The sequence below is a fragment of the Heliangelus exortis genome, chromosome 2, assembly GCF_036169615.1.
Source record: "Heliangelus exortis chromosome 2, bHelExo1.hap1, whole genome shotgun sequence".
Taxonomy (NCBI): domain Eukaryota; kingdom Metazoa; phylum Chordata; class Aves; order Apodiformes; family Trochilidae; genus Heliangelus; species Heliangelus exortis.
The window spans coordinates 132,983,982-133,005,895 of record NC_092423.1 but is presented as its reverse complement, the minus strand read 5'-3'; the positions used below and the strand labels follow the sequence as shown (position 1 = coordinate 133,005,895).

General features: G+C 37.4%; 1 protein-coding gene across 2 annotated transcripts in view; it reads left to right on the top strand.

Moving 5' to 3' along the window:
- ANGPT1 (angiopoietin 1) overlaps positions 1 to 21,914 on the top strand; it is a 156,945-nt gene that overhangs the window by 97,624 nt on the left and 37,407 nt on the right. For both annotated transcript variants that reach the window (XM_071738202.1, XM_071738203.1), the window contains 2 exons: positions 6,983 to 7,110; positions 11,125 to 11,226. In XM_071738202.1, the coding sequence (XP_071594303.1) occupies positions 6,983 to 7,110; positions 11,125 to 11,226 (230 nt within the window). The remainder of the gene's footprint in view (positions 1 to 6,982; positions 7,111 to 11,124; positions 11,227 to 21,914) is intronic.

Here is a 21,914-nt window from a genome sequence, read left to right as displayed (position 1 = left end):
AGCATGAAGAATTTTTTTCAACTGTATTTTGGTATGGGTAGTCCTATAGGAAAATTAGATTGTAAATAAACCATTTTAAAAATGAAAATATAATAATTCATTAAGACACTACAGAAATCTCTGAGAATCTGCTCAAGTCACTATCATGCAATAAAACCCAACTTACATTTGCTGGCTATATCACTAAAGGACATAAGATGCTAGTGATTAACTCTTTCTCAAATGATTTCACAAGTATGGCAGTTCAGATCCTAAATAATTTAGTAAACAAGAATATGGTTTTATTGAGTCCATTAACTTAATGAACTGCAGTTTAATATTCTTTGCTACTTACAGACGAACTGCACAGAATGTCTGACTGAGACTGGAAACTCAATGAGATAACCAGTTCATTTTCTCAAAAACAATTAGAAATCTCAATTTAAAAATCAAGCATATTATTTTAAAATATTTTTTCAAGTAGAGAAGAAGTTAGATAATATTAATTCAGCTATGAAAAAACAAAAGATAAATATAGTATGTTTTAAATTTCATATTCATAGGTTTATAGAGTCATAGAATAATTTGGGTTGGAAGGGTCATCTAGTCCAAACCCCTTGCAGTAAGCAAAGACACCCTCAACTAGATCAGGTTTCTCAGAACCTCAGGAAGCTTTCCCTTGAAATCTCCAGGGATGAGGCCTCAACTACATCCCTGGGCAGACTGTTCAATTTTTCCACCACCGTCATGGTAAAGAACTTTTTCCTAATATCCAATCTAAATCAACTTTTCTCTAATTTAAAACCATTGCCCCTCATCCTATCACCACAAACCCTTGCAAACAGTCCCTCTCCAGACTTTCTGTAGGGCTCCTTCAGATACTGGAAATCTCTGTTAGGTCTCCCCAGCGATGTCTTTTCTCCAAGCTGAACCACAGCTCCCTCAGCCTGGATTTTTAGAAGTGTTCCTGCTGGACCTGCTTTATCAGATCCATGTCCTTCCTGTATCTAGGGCTCTAGAGCTGGATGGAATGCTCAAAGTGAAGCTCTCTTGATCTGCTGGCCATGCTTCTTTTGATGCAACCCAAGATGCAATTGGCCTTCTGGGCTGCAAATGCACACTATTGGTACATGTCCAACTTTTTGTCCACCAGCACCCCCTAGTAATTTTCTGCAGGGCTTATTTCTAAAACTTCATCCCCAAGCCTATACTGATAGTGCAGATTTTTCCAGCCTAGGTGCAGGTCCTCGTCTTTTCAAACCTCATCAGGTCCACCTGGGCCCACCTCTACAGTTGGCTCAGGTCCTTCTGGATGACATCCCATTCTTCTGACTTATCAAAAGCACTATTCAGTTTGGTGTCATCTTCAAACTTTATGATGGTGCACTAGATCCCGCTGTCTATATCATTGGTAAAAATATTAAACAATACAGCTGTCAGTTCACAACCTTGTGGGACATCACTTGTCACTGGCCTCCAACAAAATTTCAAGCCATTGACCACTATCACCCGGCCAATTCCTTATCCACCGAACAGTCCACCCACCAAAGCCTTATCTCTCGAACTTGGTGAGCAGGATGTTGTGGAGGACTGTGTCAAAGGCCTTGCAGAAGTCCAGATAGATGACCTCCACTGCTTTTCCCTTGTGGACTGATGTAATCACTTCTTAGTAGAAAGCCACTACAGGCAGCCCCTAGTGAAGCCGTGCTGGCTGTCTTAAATCGCCTCCCTGTCCTGTGCCTTAGCATGTCTTCTAGGAGGATCTGTTCCATGATCTTTCCAGGCACAGAGGTGAGGCTGACAGGTCGGTAGTTCTCAGGGTCCTCCTTTCTAACTTTTTAAAAAATGAGTATATTTCCTTTCTTCCAGTCACCCAGGACTTCACCTCACCACCACGACTTTTCAAATGTCATGGAGACTGGCTTGGCAACTACATACACCAATTCCCTCAGGACTCTGGGATGCATCTCATTATGTCCCATGGATCTGTATATTTTCAGGTTCCTCAAGTGGTCAAGCACCTTGTCTACATTTACAGTAAGAAGACTTTGTCTTGCTGGTGTCCATCTTGTGGGCCATCAACATGAGAGCCATGAGGAGAGAGGTTTCCAGTGAAGACTGAGGCAAAGAAGTTGTTGAGAATCTCAGCCTTCTCTTCCTCTGTAGTTACCAGCTCCCACTGTGGCTCATCTGGGGGATATGCTGCCTTTAACCTTCCTTTTCCGGTTTATGTACCTGTAGAAGCCTTTTTTTTTTTTCTTTACATCTCTTGCCAAGCTCAGTTCTAGCTGCTCCTTGGCCTTCCTGACCTCATCCCTACACAGCTGGGCAATGTCCCTTACATAGACACGTAACTCTTCCCAGGAAAACCGTCCCCTCTTCTACTGCCTGTGTAGGTCCATCTTGCCTTTTAGTTTGATCAGCAGGTCTCAACTCAGCCATGCTGGGTCCTATATACTAACTCCTTGAAGAGCTGGAAGTTTGCTTTCCTAAAATGTAGAATCCTGACTATTCTTCTCATCTGTCTCATACCCTTTAGGGCAGTGAACTGCCCTAGTACCTGATCACTGCAGCCTAGGATGCCTTCAGCTTTGATATCCCTCATGAGTTCACTTGGATTTGTGACCATCAGGTCCAACAACACATCCCCTCGGGTAGAGCTGTTAATTCTTGTCTTAAGAAGTTGTCATCTAGGCACTCAGGAGTCTCCTGGATTGTTTACAACTCACTATGCCACTTTTCCAACAAATGTCAGGGTGGTTAAAGTACCCCAGCAGGATGAGAGCCTGTGAACACAATGTCTTCTTGAGATGGAGTAAGAAGGCTCCATAAATACACTTCACTTGCTCAGGTGGCCTGTAGTAAACTCCAGCCACAAGGCTCCCTTTGCTATCCTGATCCCCAATTCCCACACCTAATCTTTCAGCCTGCTCGTGGCTGTTCTTTAGGGACAACTCTTCATACCCTATCCACTTTACAGAGAGGGCAACATCCCACCCCTTCTTCCTCTCCTGTCCTTTCTGGATGAGCATTGATGAGCACACTGCAGTCAAAGAAGAGTGAGGATCTCCTAGAGGAGAACTTCAGATTACTAAATATGTCAGAAGCTATTTTTTCTTAGCAGTCAGTTTGTACTTATTCAAACCCAGGCAGAAAATCAGGCATCCTTCATTTGTGACAGCTGTTAGGAATTAGTAAACCATTTTGTTATTGTCTGATTTTATGACTGACAGAAGAAAAATGGTATCAACCCTACACAGAAGCATACAGAGCTAACGATCAGTTAAGGGATTTCCTTGGCTAGTGCTTTGGGAAAAGGTCCCTACATGACTGAGATCTATTATTTGCAAGCTCAAGTATCCCTTCTGCTTCAGAGGCCAACCCTGGTTGATATCCTATTAGTAGAATTAGCAGAAAAGCTGCTCAAGCCTGGCTGTTCACAGCCTCTGCATTAGCAGAAACCTCATTATTTTAGTTTCCTGTTCCTCCACAAGGCTTGAAAATGTTTGCACTGCCAGGGCTATTGCCTCTACTTGGGAACAGCCATCTGATGGAGCTCTGGGCAGTTATGCTGTATTGCCTGGACTCAAATCATCATCCAGGGTACTGAGGAGAAGAAGCACCTGAAAGACTGGTAACTGAAAGAAATAATTCCTCAAGGAGGGAAAAACAGGTATCATAGCCCAAGGAGAAAGTTACAGGGCTAATAATCAACCAAAAAGACTTTTGGTAGTGCAACAAAAGAACTTGTTTATCTTTTTAATTCTCCTGCTGAGGAAAACAGGATTTTCCACATAGGCATCCTTGCTTTAAAGGAGCATGACTTCATCACCAGTTTATTCATCCAGAAAAGGCAACCAAAAAAACCCTCCGGGGCTTCAAATTTTGGCTGAGTATTTAGCTTCAAAAATGATAGTATTATTTTGCTTGACATAGACTTATGTTTTTCTTCAGGTACATAAAACTTTGGCATAAGCGTTATATTCACATCTACCGTGTGAGCCAATGCATCACTCAGGAACGTCACTTGATGTATAAAGGTTTCAAGGTCTATGTAACGTTACAGAAAAAACAGTCTGAACTGTAGTGGGGAGAAGTGGCTTGGAAACTGTATGGAATATTAAGTTAGAAAAACAACAGCAAACCACAGAAAAAAGCCAAACATATTTTACCCTAAAAGAATGTTACTATAATATTCCCGAGTATTAATTTTGTGATAATTTGGGGCTGTTCTTGAAAACTCCCATCTGATATATTCAGAAAAACTGAACTTTGTGCTAGTCATGCTTAATACTGTACTGCAATCTGTAATAGCTCTGCTCCTTCACAAGGAGCTGAGCTTTCCTTCAATGGGTACACCAGCTCCTGAGAGAGGCAAGAGAGGCACCCAAGGAAAGCCATCTTCTATTAGGTACTGTGGTTCACTGAATAAAACTCACTGCTGCAAATGAAGGTTGTTAGGTTGCTTAATCTATAAGAAATTAACACATCTGATGTCTGTGGTCTCTGGTATTTCCTCTGTCAGATACTGAGAGGAAGGATGGTAGCAACCAGACACATCTATAGTGGCTATCTGTCCTTCTCTTACATGAACAGGAGTTTTGTTGGGTTTTTTCTAGCCTTTAAGAATGAGGAAAAAAATATTTCTAAGTATGCTTTCTAGAGATCCACCTCCTTAGAAAATTATTCTCAAATCTAATTCTAATTACTCTGAAATGAAAATCTTACCTTATTTTAAAGTTAAATAATATCTTTAGGATATACTTATGATTTTTTTTGTCTGACTGACAATTAAAAAGGAACCAAATTCAAATTTCCATGATTGCCTGTTAAGCGATTTCCAAGTGTTTTTCAATGTGTGTATAATGGTTAAACAGAGGTAAGATAGTCCCTCTACATATAGATATTAAATATAAGTACTTTATGACACACAAAAATGAACAGTTTACTTCTGCACAACTAAATACACTTTTAGACAAGAGACTTACGTCTGCAGTTGAAACAGCAGCATTAGAGAAATTCAGGCCAGGAAGAATGGATCTAATCTAAAGCTCCCTGAAATCAATAAGAGGCTTTGCTTTAACTCCTCTAGGCTTTGGCTCCAGCCCCAAGTAATTATTCAAGTTCTGCTTTGGCCACTGGTGCTAACACCATCTGCTTACAGGAAAGTAACACGAAATCTTTAAATAACACAAATCATGAAGCCTTAGTTTTATGTCTTATCTTAAAAATGGCATCTTTGAGAGTGCACTAATGTTGTGTACCCTGCTGAGCATCTCATTCACTGTCATCTCATGTGAGGGTGCCAGCATTACCTTTTCCAAATAGGGCTAAGTTCAAAGCCATTGGTTTTTCAGTTGGAGTTCATAGGCATGCATATGAACCAGGTTTTATTTTTATTGATGATTTCAGATAAAAATAATAAATATGTAGCAAATACATAGAAAGGGAGAAGTAAGGTGGTTTTGTTTGTTAAAATCAAATGTAAAAATGAAACACAAAAAAGGGGGAAAAGAATATGATGCATGTGTAACGCCCGCATAAAGAGCAGGAGAATCTTACATTTTAGGATTAGATTTCTGACTATTTTTCTGTTTTCACCTTTTCTCAAAATCACTGAGGTATAATATTTAGCCTTTTGTTTCCTCAATTTCCCCATCTGTGAAATGGTATTAACGCAAATTTATCTGGCAGGAATTTGCCATCCTATAGCACTGCTTCCAAGTGTTCAAGGGGAGATAATGGGTCAAGCTGCAAAGTCTTGGCAATATTGCAGAGTGTTTTATATCCTGGATAGTCCCACATGCTGTGCAAGGCCATTGTTTACTTACACATCATTGACGCTAAGCTCCAGCTTTACAGCACAGGCCATTTCATTGAGAGTGAATAAGGCGTAGTCCCTTTTGTACCTATAATACATTTTCAAGCCAAAAATGAAAAAGATTTGCCTGTCACCAGACGATGAGTGTGTCTGGAGGTCTAAAGTATTGTTTCCTTATTGTAGGGGTTAATGAAGTGCTGGCTCAGGCCCTGCAACAGCTCTTAAGGACATGTTTAACTAGAAGAATCTGAGTAGACTGATAGATTTTCTTGGGAATACTGATGTGCTTAAAGTACGTGTTGTTGGAATGAAGTCATATCCTTGTCTGTCATGTGGGGTCACATTACTTTTGTTTGTGAAGTGAACGAACACTCTCAGATGTTACTCCTGCTCGGGAGAATTGGTTGGTCAAGACTGGGATCCTCAAATGTCTTGTCCTCCTGATTTCTCAGACCAAACTCATATATGTGGTCTGCCTGCAGATCAAGATCTTCACTGATTTTCTAACATTAATTAGCTTTCTTTTCTGAGCCAAAAATAATTCAATATATCCTGACTCTGAACAACTGACTTCAGTAGCACTGATTTTCTCTTTTTTTCCATGATAATTGTACTTTCAACTTTCATGTGAATAGAGATGAAAAATCACAAATTAATTCTCTGCCAAAAAAGTAAACTTAAGTCAGTAGTTCCTTTGCCTCAATCCTATACTGGTCATGGTAGTACCCCATGGAGAGAGAGCATGAGTTTCTTCTGAGGTTCTGTGTTGCTGTCTTAGGTAAGGGTCTGTCTCAGATCACAACACTGAACAAGCTTATCCACCTCCATGTGCCATCTCTGTGGCATTCTTTGTCAATCTCTGAGACACAGCTTGAGTCAAGGGCTACACCAGCAGCTGCACAGACCTTTGCACTCAGAAGAAATGTACTCTGTTCACCTCTCTGTAACCCGGATGCTTTATTTAGCTATTTGCATCATGACTTGCTTCTTCTGGTGCCTATTCTGTCTAAAATTTTCATACTAATTCTTTAATAGAACTTATCAAATGCACTAACTGCATAAGTACCGTAGTACAGTGGGTACTGTGTATGTTTAAAAGCAAGACAATGTGCAGAAGGGAACTTCCTTGGTACACAAATGCTTGATTGCCATTGTAACTTATTATGGGTTTTTGTTTTGCAGTTTTACTAAAGAATGCAAAACAGGAGGAAGAAAAGCCTTTCAGAGACTGTGCAGATGTATACCAATCTGGTTTTAACAAAAGTGGGGTCTACACTATTTATATTAACAATGTGTCGGATCCTAAAAAGGTAAAGTAAATATTTGGTATATTTTCTTATTTATTAATATGATGTTGCTCTGGCCTTAAAGGAGCATTTGGAGCCTTTATTGAAGTTCTCATTCTGCAAAGTGTTGTAGTGGAATAAATAACTTGGGATATATTCAACCTTGAAAGAAATACAATAGAGTGAAGGAAATTATAAACTGTATTATTCCAAACATTGTTCTTTCTCACTGACAGAGAATCCTTTCCTAAGTTCCAACATACATTCAATACTTGGCAAGCTCAGTTGAATGAGACAGGCTGCAAATAAATCTGAGAAAATGTTTAGAAAAGTGCTATAAAGAGGAAGCCGATGAGGGATTATCTGGTAAAATAGGGAAAGAAATAGTATAATGAGTAGTTGAAAATAAAGGTTTACAAAAATCCTGCATCTCTTTTAGGGAGCAGGGATGAGTATTTTTTTGCTGTAAAGAACACAACACAATATTAGCACCTTTTGAAACAATGAAGCGTTTATAATCCAGTTCTTAAAAAAAAAAGATCTTTTGGAGGTCTTTTTGATGAAAACAAAACATTACTCTGTAAAGAAGTCTGATTGTTTGGAAGGCTTGTGGTGCTAAGGAACCTGAGTCAGATGAAGCTAGGAGCATGACACAACAACCTAAGCCTCACTTAGTCATGGAGAAAAGTTGTCCATCCCTCTGGCTGGGAACTAATGGGAGCAGCCTCCAACAAGGCTAAAAGCTGATTATCCAGAAGAGGAAAATCGAATTGTGTACAGAAACTGGGCCAAATAGGTCAGAGGGAACAATGTATGTCTGGAAAACTTATTCTGCAGTAAAATTCTCACTGCAAATAGAAAAAGCCAATTACAAATATCGGTGATGTTATTGACCATAGTCATGTAATGATTATATTAAGGTATGTAAAACTTATTTCTAACCTTTCTACCTTCTAAATTTGGTCTTATCAGAAGCCTTTTGAAGCCTGTAGATGTTAAGATGCGAGAGTTGCCTAAGGAATTAGTTTGTTAAACCCTGAGTAGATTTGGAGTGGGAGAGTGCTCTGGGCAAAGATATGGTAAATGTGAATGGAAAAAAAATTGACATGATGTAAAATACGTAGAGCCCTTTATGCATTACTGAACAGCACTAGAACGATAAAAGAAGTTCTGTAGAAGCTCTTCAACTCAAAAGAGAGATGTAACATCAAAGTCCAAATTGCATGTAGAAATTGTTTTTACTTAGCCTTATTAAAGTTCATAAACCAACCCCAGAAATAGGGTATCAATTAAAAACCATGGTTACCTGAAAGCACTATGGTACTGATGCTTCTGGTATATTTACCTTAAACCCACTTCACTGGTAGTACAAGGACAGTGAAGCTAGAAGTCACCCCATGTTTCCACTTTACCTCTGTGTGCAGACAGTTTGATCAGTCAATAGAGGAAGAACAACCCAGCTGACATAATTGAGTTATTTTTCCTGGACTCTTCCTGTTTTATCAAGAAAACCTGAAGGAGGAGTGGGGGGAGGAGGGTGAGAGAGAGTGTGTTGAGGGCATTTCTGCTACCACTTGTTTCTGTCTTGCTCTAGCGATAACACAGCAAGAGCTCATCCAGGCACGTGAGAAGTGTGATTGCCTTAACAGATGTTTTTTCAGACATTAAGGTCATATTAACAGTCTGCAAGGTAGTGCTGTGCAGAGGTAGCTGAACTAGCTCCAGCTGAGATAGCTTCAAAATCACATCAATGTAGCACTCCACAAGGTCTAATTAGCCCAGAGGTAGCACCATGCTGACATAGTTAGAGTGCTCTGGCAACCAAGGTAATATCCTGGTTGGTGCTCTGTGGACACATACACCTCCTTTAAAGCCAGATTAGTTATCTGGATTACTGCAGTGCAACACACAACTCTGACATGTCTTAAGAGGCCTAATGTCTTGTTACATTTCTGTAATAGATATTCGCAGCCACTGGCAACTGTCTCATTCACAGTAATTTTATACTTCAGGTCACAAAACTATACCTTCTTTCAATGTTATATTTCCCAAGAGTCACTAATTAGAATACTGGTATCTGGTAGAAAGTAATCCTTTGTCATATATACAAATTTCAGTTCTAGTGTTTTGTAGGTTTTACCCTCATATGGTCGAAGATTTGTTTACAGTTTATAGACCTCATTTTTATATCTTTCCATCGTGTTCCTGTCTTCAACAGTTCATTAGTTGCAGTGATTCATTTCTCTTTAAAAGGATCCTATAACATTCCAAATTTTGGAGAAGGGGAGAGAAAAAGTTTGGCTTAAAGTATTAACCTTGTTAGTTGGCTAAGCTAAAATACATACAAATAATCTCATATATACACCTTTAAGTAGCCTGAGTATTCTTACCCATGAATTTTAGGAAGAGTGATAGTGCAGTGCTTTGGATGTTCTTTTAATCAAAATCAGGTTATTTTATTGACAGTAAACTAAGAATCTAAAGATGCATACAATGGAAAGTGACTTTTCTTCATGCTTTTCTCTTTTGTTAAGGGTTAAATATCAAAACATTTTAAAAGGTGTTGAATGGCTGAACAGCTTGACCTCATCTGGGATAGAATCCAGTTCAGGACATTTGTTGGCTGGAGCTATGCACAATGAACATCTATAATCAGCTTGGCACTCCTGTTCATGTAGCAGGTGTTTGCGTCTACTACTGTGGAAAGTGCCAGACCACACAGTGATGGGTAGTGAATTATGTGCTGCTGAAAATCTTTTTTTCACTGTGTAATTTTCTCTTTTAATTTTTTTACGTTATATAGAAAGCATCTAAGTTTTTTTACAGGTGTTTTATTATATTTCAGTAAAACCCCATCATTTTTTGGTGCTCATCTTTAAAAATGAGTAGTCCTCATAGAGATGAGCATTTAATGTTTGAAAAATTGGCAGTGGATTCATGGGAGCTTGAAATGACTTACAAGGAAAGTAAACCCATGATTTTGAAATTCACACTATAAATCAGACTAAAGAAATTAAATCCTGTACAAAAATGTTTTGACTCACAGTCTTCCCTGAAGGAGGAACAGGGCCAAAATGTTTGCCTAGCAAATTGTGGGTTTTCTTGTGGTTACCCTAAATCAAGTTCACGTTTGAATTGTTCAATATTTTGCTTCCTTCCTGTACGTACACAGGGACTTGGCATTGCCTGCAGCAAGCTAAACCAAAAGCACTTAGACAGGATTGCTATGACAATGCTTATGAGCAAGAAAGATTTGGAATTGGTTTGCCTGAGGGTGGAATGTGGCTCTTAAGTTAACTGAGGGACAAATTTTTGTTTAACTGAACTGGATAGTAACCTTCAACCTTGCAAAGTAACTTAAAGCTCTAAATTACTGACCAGCCAGTTCAGAATGGGCTGGCTTTTCTCAATGTAAATGCTGAAAGCTAAGCTGATGGTTGACACCTCTTCAGCCCTCTTACATATTGACATCTTACTTCAAAAGATGGATATAATTATCCAGGAGGACAGACAAATGGACTTTAGGATAGTTCCAGAGTCAATATGGCATAGATAGTACACAGGAATGAAAATCAGGACAATTTCCTTGACTGAGTAGCACTGAGAAACTTTGCTGGATCTTAAAATCAAGCCTGATACAAAAATAGGAAAAAAAGTTAATGCTTTCGCTTTAAACATACTAAGAAAAGTGAATTTGCTGCAGAGAAAATAACAGGCAAGCATGCAGAGAATGTGAAAAGGAGATCTGAGGGTGTGGAAGGGGGTGATGATCAGATGCCCTGGGATATTATGCGGAAAGCACAGAAGATTCCACAGAGAGAATGACACAGAACATAAGGAGAGCTCTGGTTGTAAGCAAGTAATTGAGGAGACCATTGAGGGCACAGGGCACGAATCCATCAGAAAACAGGCTGACTTAGATCAATTATTCATAAATATTTTTTCCCTCTTAGATGACATGACAGGATTCCAATGCAAGTTTATTTTAACTGCCTTTGTATGTGTGTGTTATGTGTTTTTTTTATTATTACTGCATAGGTTTTTTGCAATATGGAAATTGCTGGAGGAGGCTGGACAGTTATACAACATCGAGAAGATGGGAGTCTTGATTTTCAAAAAAGCTGGAAAGAATACAAAATGGTAAGGTCAAAAATGTGGAATGGCTGTACAATTCATAGAAGCATTAGACTTCAAATAGTAATTCAAATTATCTTGAGAAGATATTTCTGTTTATAGTGATATGATGTGTTCCTGTAGTCTTTTCTGAGGTACCTTTTTTCATACCTATTACTTTTGAAAATTGTAATAATCTTCTTACTCAGTTGAATATTATTTAGGTTTTCTTTCAGATCAGTTACTGAGATTAAAATGTGGTCAGGCCAAGGCATATGCACTAAAGAATATTGCAGTCTGACCCTCTGAAATTTTGACTTACTGTGATTTTAAGGGATAACAGACATGTGATGATGTTCCTAATGCATGGGTGTTTTCAGCTCAGGGAAACTCCTTCAGAACTTGGACCATCTCAGACAGGAATTAAAAGTTTTACTGGGGTATCTCCCAAGTCATACAACACCTCTGCCAATCAAGCCAGTGTACTGGAAATGTTGATACTTCAAATAGGATTAAAAGAAAATAAATAGCTTACCAAATTACATGTGACATGACTTCAGCAGGCTATTTTCCCTTTGCCAGCTCAAAAAATTTTTACTCCAATCTAAATAACTTCTGTGTTTTCTCATTTGCTGCCTGATCAAACTTTTTGATGGAGCTCCTTTCTCTGGGTCCCTGAGGACTGGCTTCGATTTCAATGACATTTCCAGTGAAGTTTTCAGAACCATGTCATCAGCTTGAAAGAGGAAAATTTTTGTTCTAACAGTTTTCAAGAAGGACTAAATGAAGAAAGCATTTAAAATGTTTAAAAATAAAAGCAAGTTCAGTTCAGAAAGTTTATAAGGGAAAAGTTCTGTTACAGAACTTAGAATTTCAGAAACAAATGTAGTAGCAGGTTGATGACCAAAATGTCCTTTTGGATTTTATGAATGCCTTTTTTTCAATATTCTATATTGTTTGAAAATATAAATTTTACAGGTGAAAAATAACCACTTGGATCAGACCTCTGTTACGATGGATAACCACAGGATATAGTATTTTTCATAATGTATGTGAAGTGAAAAGAATATTAAAATAACAACAGATACTTTTGAATGGATTTACAAAATTGAAAATAATATAGAATACTTAAAGTTTTAATTTAATAGAAACTTGAAAAATATTTTGCTCTATTTAACCTTACACTCAAACAAAATATAAAATATTAATTTATCTGGGCAGAATTAAAAGCTGAAGATGCTACCATTTCTACTCATGAGTAGAACTTACAATTTTTATATGCAATTTAACTCATTGTCAACATATAGGCTATTTTAATTTATGCGTAAAATATAAATTACTGAGATTTAGTCAGTTTTACTCTTCTGTGCTTTTTCTTATAGTATTTAATAAAATAGAAAAAAAAAGAACACCATCTTTTAAAAAGTTTTCCTATGTCACGTTTTTCATATATATCCCTTCACTTAGTCAAACATTTGACTCAAATTTTCCTTTACAGTGGTGTGAGGATGATTATGTTGGCTTTGTTTAGTTCAGTTTGTCTGAATTAGTTACACTTCTCCTTAGGAATGTCACAGTCTTCCAAGACATTATTTATTTCTACCAAATAAAAAGGATCTGGGCTTTTGCTGATAGCTATCTTGTAAGTCAGGAGAGAAGATAGAGTTTAGTCTTGTCTCTGCTTCTGTGCAACATTTCATCACAGTAATAGCTTAAAACTCCTTCTGTGATTTATTTGTATCAGCAAACACTGGATGAGAGGGACTGGGGAATGTTCTGTGCATTACTGGAATCCATGACAGTTTCTGAGCTTCAAGGCAAGGACACCACCAACTTCACTCATTGTTCAGAGAGGGTGTGCAGTGTTTATTGGATCATTTCCCCTCTCCCTCCTATCTAAACAACAGCTGATGAATGCAAAACCTTTATGCATATTTATTGCTATGCAAGATTGATTATGCCATCTTTTTCCTTAGTGCCAAATGTGCTTACCGGTATCGTTCAGGTTTTTGATTCTTCTTATGGTGTGCAGTGTAATTTGTGCCTTTGTTTGTATAGGTCATTTCTGACTACATAATTTCTTGGGCCATTTCAGTTTTGTACATTTAATATTAATTGGAAGAAATTCAGAGGAAACACTCTGAGTTCATGCTCCTCTCCTTTTTTTATCAATACCTATTACGTTTGGGTTTTTTTCACATCTTTCAATGGATCTTCCATTATACTATTTCTTTATTATCACAAAAATCTGAAATCGAGAAACAGATAATTTTTTTATAAACAGTTGCTAAGATCACCCTAAAGAAGGTTTCAACCATTTTTCGTATATCCTGGACTGAAGAGGAAATGTAAAATACTATTAGAGTTTTGTCCTGTAGAAGGAGACTTTAATTTAAAAGGCATTGCTTACCACCTGCAAACCTGAGTCGCTTTTAGAATGGGGTTTTCAACTCTAAGATACAGTTTCTGGCATTTATTAGTCATTAGGAATAAATCCAAGAAAATGATAAGGTCATGTGTTAAGTTGACTATCAGGACTTCTTGCTCAAATATCATCTCTGTTCTTGGAGAAATGCACCTTTCCCTGTCACTGTCTCCATTTTTACCAGATTAGGTGATGGAGTGACGGAATCCCTGTTCTCTAGCCTTTTAGCATACCTAGTTAAGTATTTCCCATCAAATTCACAGAATTTGTTCCACAATCAGTAGCCCAATGTTAACTATCAGTTTCCTAAGAGGCACTTATTGGGTATCGAAGTCTTTTGGGGGCTTCCTCTGGCCTTTAACATTATTTTCTTATTTTCTATCACTGGAAAAAAACTCTCAATAGGTATTTGAAATTCTGTGCCTCAGCCAGCCTATGACAATCCTTTTCCTAGCCAGTTTTTTCCCCTGCATATCAGTATTTTATTGTACTTCATGCCCTTATTGCTACAGTATTTCTATTGACTTTACTCTGATGAAAGCAGGCTATCAATTTTTTAATCATTCATAATTCTGAGCTAGATTAGGATCACTTGTACTTTTTAGACTCACAGATGGATTTCTAAGCCTTATGGCAATGACCTTTTATCTTCCTGACCAGCAGAGGGTTTTTCTTTTTTCGTCTTTGCTGAAAGAATGAAGTTCAATGGTGAACTCTACATCCCCTTAATTTCACGTTCCTGATTAACATCTAAGAGTTTCACACTAGTTCAGTGATTAAAACAAGTCTGCTGCCAACTTATCTCAGATTTTATCACTAGCATTTTTTAGCATTTTTTGTGTGCCTGAAAAGCACATCTGAAAAACAACTTCCATTTCTTTTTCTTCATTTTCTTTTCTCCTTAAAGCTTTTGAGTCAAATTGATTGATAGCTCCATGGTGCCAATGTAGTATGGTGCCAGAGCAGGATAACATATGCTCTTCTGTGGCTTAAAGTCTGCAGCACACTGAGAGCTGAACCGTAGAGATGGTTACCAGAGCTTTCTAGGGAAGTATTTTTGGATGCAGTTCTAGTGGGCATTTACATTAAGTCATCTGGAATAATCTGACTCTGTAAATTGTAACTAGTTTGACAAGTCTGGCGATCCATGTCTTCTGCTTACATAAAAGAGTTGTGCTGCTTACAACTGCTCACCCCTTCAAACGTAAGTCTCAGCTCCCAGGCCATCCCTGTACTCCCACACTGAACAGGGCCATGGCCTGGGTGTGAACGCAGTCTTGTAACACAAGACCCTACTCATTGAATTTTAGTAGTCTTTTGGTCTAATTCAAATAGCATTCCACAAATAATGCCTGAGCAAAATGGCAGTTTGCAAAGGGTTACCTTGCTTTCAGAGCTGAGAAGGTTTATCAGTCCTATGGGGTTATACTTGTTTGCTCTCTTCTACTTAACAGAGCAGTAGGGGCAGTTTAAAGCACTCTTCACAGCTTCTCCTTCCCCCTGTGGCTCAGTGAAACAGTTGTGAGGAAAGGAATTGCTGGTTCAAAGAACATGGGGAGGCATTTTGAAGTTGACCTGAAAATAAAAAAGGAATTCAGAAAGTTTTGTGGAAGGAGGAGAGCCTTCATAGCACTGGAGCTAGCTAGCTGGAGGTGTTTTTCATAATTCTACAGAAACAGCTTTATGTTCATTCCCTGTCAGTGGCATAAAGTGCCTTGCAAAATCAGCATGGTCCTTCAAAAACGAAGACATTGAGGGCCTGTGAGAAAGGCAGGAAGTAGGGAATGAATGTCCTCAGAAAAGACAAAAGGCGTGTTGCTTCTATGCAGTCAATAAATGTGATGGGTTCGGAGTGGTGTTCTTGTTGAATTATTATATTGCATGAGTAAGATTATGGGGGTGGGTTATAAGTGCAAGGGGATAAAAGAGGCACACGAGACATGGATACTTTTGTAACATATAGTCACAAATACTTTTTTAATGATAGATAGTAGTATACTTCAAAGTCAGAAGTTGCTTACATCTAAAAAAAAATCATTTACTTAAAGGGACTGGGATAGATGATATGGAAATAATTTGCCTCTTTCAAATGTTTACCAAATAATTTGGATTTAAGGAAATGATTTTTGGTGACTGGAATGTGCCTTAAGATATTGTCTGAGTAATGCCTTTCATGGAGACCCACCCTTCTGTGATAAAGAATGACATGTCACACTATTTTTAAAAAAAAGTCACTTCTGATTTCAGTGGTTTGTCAAATAATTGTCCTATTTGTCAGTGTTATAAAAAGAGATGTCATGTTCTCTTCTTCTCCTGAGGTCTAAATCCAGTGTGTTCAGTGGAGATAGATATGATATCAAAGTGGTGAGAGAACATACTAAGTTTTATGAAAACATGTTCATGAAACTTTTCTGGTCCTGACCAAGGTTTACTCTACAGTGTGCATCTCAACAGTATGAATGTATCTCAACAGTTTGGAATGGGCTGCCCTGGGAAGTGGCTGAGTCTCCATCCCTGAAGGTATTTAAAAGCTGTGTAGATGTGATGCTTCAGGACATGGCTTAGTGGTGGACTTGGCAGTGCTAGGTTAATAGTTGAAATCTGTAACCTTGAAGGTCTTTTCCAACCAAAATGATTGTGTCTTTCTGTGGATACAAAATATGAGTTTTCTTTAAAACATACCTATCTCCCTGGGGTACACTCACTAGGTTCCACCAAAAAGGTCTGCATGTTCCTTGGATTCACTTGTTGTAGAGTGAAGACAGTGTCTGGGACAGAACCTCTCAACATTATTTGTCTCAGTAGGAAATACTCTCCTGGTTTTACCTAAACAGTAAGGAATTAGATTGAGGAAAATTCACTGTCTGTTGTGTGTGGGCCACTGTAGGAAGCAGAGCTGTTTGAGGCCCATTGCCTAGCCAGAGGTAACATTTCTGTAAGTTTTGCCTTTATTTTCTTACTGTGATCCTTTCTCATCAGGAAGCCTACTACTATTGATCCTGTGTGTGTTTGAGAAAAAAAAAAATTAGAATAGTGAACCTTATCTCTATATGTCTACTAATATATTATGTTTAAAATTAAGTGCAACTGCCTGAATTACTGCTGGCTATCAAAAAGATTTTGAGACATGCTTTTCAAACTTGGAATGATTATACAGATATTTAGTTTTTTATTTAAATTGACAATAACTCAATTTTTGTTTTATCATTTTGAGAAGGTACCTCTGGCCTCAATCTAAACATATTTTTTAAATTTACCACCAAATGCGTGTTAGTATTTCAGAGAAATATTTTTTAATATTTAGTATTATATTTCCTTAAACTAGCAATATTTGAAACTATTTTCTCTAAGGAAATCAAAGTAATTTCTATAGACCACACCTTTATTTTAAATAATACAATCAGTAATTCAAAACAATGGAAATGAGGGAGTATACTGATGTTTTTAGAAATCACCTTCTGAAACAAAATCCATTCCACATTCTCAGCTAAGGCAAAAGGAGCTATATAGTCTTTATGGCTTCTGGGAAGACACTGCTGCTGTAAAACACTGAATTATTATCTGCTTTATTCAGTGAATTGTCTGACATGAGTTGAACCCATAGGATATATTGACTGTGTCTGGTTTCAATTTTGTTTTGTCTATAAAAAGTCAAAGCTTCCTATGAGCATTATCAGGCAAAATAAATAAAGTAAGAGAGATAATTGTTTAATGAACTTGGAGTAACATTATTCAAAGCAGAATACCCTCACAGATTTTGCCAAAGCTAATAAAACTCTTTTGCACCCTACTTATTATTTTTGAATAAGTATCAACTTTGTAAATTCCTAAGGTCATTTTTAAGATCAGTATTAGATTCTGTTTCTTTGTACTCATGACTGCTTTAGTAGTTTTGACTCTGTTAATCACCATGCAATTGGAAATGAGGTGATGCAGAACCTGGATGTCATCTAGAGTAAATATTATAAAATCATGCACATTTGTCTGTGATTCCTGGTTCTAAGTACTTAAATGCATACAAAAGAATAACAAATTACTATTTTTTTTTTTTTATGTAGCAGTTGGGCACTATTTCAGAATTTGAAATTTTATTATACAGTTATAGGGCATAAAGAACGAGAAAACTCCTTTGCTTCATCCTAGTACATAAATGGGGTTATTTATTGATAAAAAACCTATTTTACTAATTGGCTGTGATTTATAGTGCTTTAGATTACTTATTTAAGATCAAATTTTGCCAAAATATGATCTTAATACAAATTTCAGGAGCAAAAAACATGTTTCTACATTTGTGAACAATAAAATGAAAAATTAAAGTAGTCTGTGCTAGGCATATTTGGGTATCCTGTCTGTGGCTTGGTTAAGAAAACATATTACTATAGTTAAATGTATATATATTAATATATATATAAAAATATATAGAAATAGTTAAGAAAGCATATTACTATAATGTAAGGATATTTCCAGTTCCAGAGAGTGCAGATGAGGAAAATGTAGGAGGACTCTGAAAACTTTTAGAAATTCCTTACCTTTCCCTATTAGCCTAAACACTCTTTTGGGTACCTAAAGATCATAATTTGTCGGTCATCCCATAGCTTTATGCAAATTTCAAGGGAAAAGTAAAATGACCACTTTTTATATAAAATGTAGAGTTTAATGAATTAATCCCTCTATTTGGAAATATACTGAATAAATATAGAAAACTAATGGCAAAATAGCTTATCTTAGTAATTTAAAATACAATTTTGGAACAGTGCTTACTACCCACTGGGTTTCAGAGTGATTTGGAATGCATTTGACTACAGACATATTCATGAAATACAGATGTTGCTTTTCTTAGTAGATTGATAGTTGGGGATGACTTGGATCATCTCTTGTACTTTCTTTAGCACAAAACTTTAACACAAATAATTCTGGAAGTATTTGCTATAGCAACATGAATGCAAAGCAATGACTATGTTGATGACTATGTTGACAGAGTATATCTATACCGGGAAACACTTCTAATTACAAGTATGGACATGGAATATGTCAATCCTAATGTTAACTTCTAAGATCTACCTCTATGTCCTAAGACATTCTCAAAACCAAACTCCCAGTCCATAGAAGATGACAAGTATGGTCTAAGACAAGGTAAAGGCATCTTATCCCTTGGGACCCTAAAATTTCAACAGTTGTATAAACATAAGGAGTATAAACATAAATGTTCTGTTACCTTAAATGTCTGAATTTCATTACTGAATGCTTGAATTTTCGTTACTGAACAGCTACCAAATTGTCTCATGCACAGCAAAATTAATGAGGTTTGCTTTTCTATGGATATTTTTCCTGTGTCCCACATATAAGTTCCATCCTTGTTAGTAACACTCTCATGAATCCCTATTATTTTCTAAGATTCTCTGTGGCAATAACTTGAGTTCCACTTTTATGTTCCTTATATCTTTCCCAGATGTCTAAGGGTCCACTTAGGCAAAATATGTGCTTGGCTGGATGGTCTTCTCCTGCCAATAGGCAATTAGCATGAGCAACTGATGAGCTTCTGCTTCAGAATTTCTCTCTGCAGCAACTCATCCCAGGCACCAATTCCCCTGAAACTTTGCTGAGCTTCAAGTTTGCGTGATTTCTATCCCATCCTCAGAAGTCTGCAAAAATAAAGGACAGATGGGCATACCAATTGCACAAGCTTGTTTCCTTCAGTTTTCTGGCTGAAGGAAAACAAACAAAGAAAAGATGTTGTGTTTGAAGATAAAACACTGAGATGTATTTGAAGGCTAAAGATCTTGAAGGCAAATCCACAGAACCTGGTACAATATTAATATTTTTTGCAGCCTCAGCATTGCGAATGGGAATGAAAAGTTAAATCTTGCTTTTCAGTAATTTTTTGGCTAATAATACACCATTCCCTCCTGCATCCAAAAGCTTACATATCTTGTCAAAATTGTAGTGTTCTTGTAGCAGTGGCAGCCTAAGTAATATATAAACAAGAAAAGCTGTGTGGTTATTAAGTCAGCCAAAGTATCTGGAAAAAACAGCAAGCATGCAAGTCGCTTCAGGTCTGAAATAGAGGCAGTAAACTGCTGTTGAAATACAGGTTGGAAACAGTTGAGTTTGGCATAATAAAATTATGCTTGAAGAAATTGCTCCCAACTCTGTGCTTAACAGAAATGTATTGCTCCTCTCTGGTTTAGATCTATGAAAGCTTTAAATGCCTGATTGTTTGTTTGTTTATTTCTTTTTCCAGCCATATTAGGTGTTTAATAAAATACACTACTTCTCCCTGGGAACATTCCTTGCTGCAAAGATATGTTTTATACTCCACTTAATTCCATGGTTTTCTTTTCATGGTCTCCTTATAATAGGATTCAGTTTTTCCTAACTAATGTGGTGGCTTTCCTCATAATTTTTTATATTTCTTTTTATATTCCTTCTGTTCCCCTTTGCTACAACTTCATTTCCTCTGGTCAGGAGAGCAAACCACTTAGTGATAGATTTTCATCTTATTGTAATAACACATGTGAAAAGGGAGAAGGAAGTGTAAATGTGAAGAAGAAGAATTATTATTTCATAATAATTATATATGGTGTCTGGAGTTTATATAGAACACATAAGGGAACACATAATGTTAAAAAAGCCACATGTATTACATTCTGAATAGGCTGTAATCTAAATAAGATAAGACAAATCTAATTCAACAGAGCCACAGTTCAAAGGGGAGTCCCCTCAGCTTGCCAGCAATGGGGAAAAGGGAGAAAGGATTTCCTGAAAATCTTCTTTTAAAGGGAGACAGCTGATAATAATATATCTTTGGTGAACAAGAAACTAGAATGCAAAGAGGCACAGTTTTGCTAGTATATAAACACCTATGCTCCAACTTCTGCTTGCTGGATTTTAGGAAGACAAACTCTTAGGTAGTCCCTGCACAGCGTATTTTCCCTCTCTCTGAGACAAGTGGCAATGACCACTGGTGAAACAGGATGTCAGGGACAAAGCACTGACTCCTCTGGTATGGCACTGCCAAAGCTGATAGAATAGGAGAGATGAGGTGTGATAGTCATGGGGCAGAGAGACAAGTCAAGGAGATGGAAAGGGTCAAAGGAACAGAGAGAAAGATGAGAAAACTGCAGAAGGGTATGTCAGCTGAAGACAGGGCTTATGTAGGTAAGGAACAAACATTTTGTATGATATCAAATATTCATGTGAATGTGATCAGAGCACTGGAAAACTGATTGGTCAAAGCAAGATATTACCAGTACCAGCTACAGTCAGTATTTACAGGAACTTATGTAGAAAATCATTTATTTGAGAAAGAGGATATAATGAAATAATGTGCAGGAAAGGAAAACCCAACTAGCAGTATCCTCCCATATTTCAGTTTGGGTTTTCTCGGAGACTCACCATGGACTACTGAATTTCAGTTCTTGCAGAGTAAACACTGTCTGTGGGAATCATTTGGTGGTCTCCATGCCAAAAGGCAGATATGCTTATTGAAATTGTAAGCTCAGGGTACTTAGCTCAGGGTAGGCAAATGTGTCATGTCTTCTTCCCAGCCTCCTATCAATGAGCTCAGGTGAGCTAGCAAAAAAAACCGACCCTTCAGTAGTGTGCTTTCTAGTATAACTTCCTGTAGGAACTATTTAAAAATCCCTCTGTATTATATTCTTTTGATCCAATCATAAACTTTTAAACTACTTATTTTAAACTCAGTTACTTCAGAAGTTTGCAGCTGGTACATTTCCTGAGTGAAGTATCAGCTGAGCTGCAGCTTCTCTCACAGATGCGTGGCCTCTGGTGAGGTAGGATTTCACCCTCAAATAGACCCAACTCCTCATGGGTAGGAGCCAGGGCAATGTAATAAAAACAGAAGAGAGAGTGGGATGTCCTTTCAGTGCTTATATCTCACACTATGAGTGACTGAAACGTCATACAGAGAAAAGCAATTTCTCACCTACGCGTCTCACATTTCCCATTGCCTACTTTCCAGTCCTATGGAAGTCTCTTAACCTTACCACCTTTAATAAAAAAAATGTGCTTTCTGTAAATGCTCACTCTTATTCTTGAAAATTACACTGACTCAGTCAGTTGCAGAGCACATTGTTGAATTCATGATCTGAAACTGAAAGGAAATGTTGCCTATGGCATACCATGAAGGGGAGTGGGGAGGAAATGTAACTCCCTATAATGAATGAGAAAGGAAAATAGTTGTGATTGGTCACAGTCTATTCCAAAACCAGGCTTTTTCTATTCTTTGTTTCTTTCCTTAGACTAAGAGTCTTAGCTTAGAACACAGGGT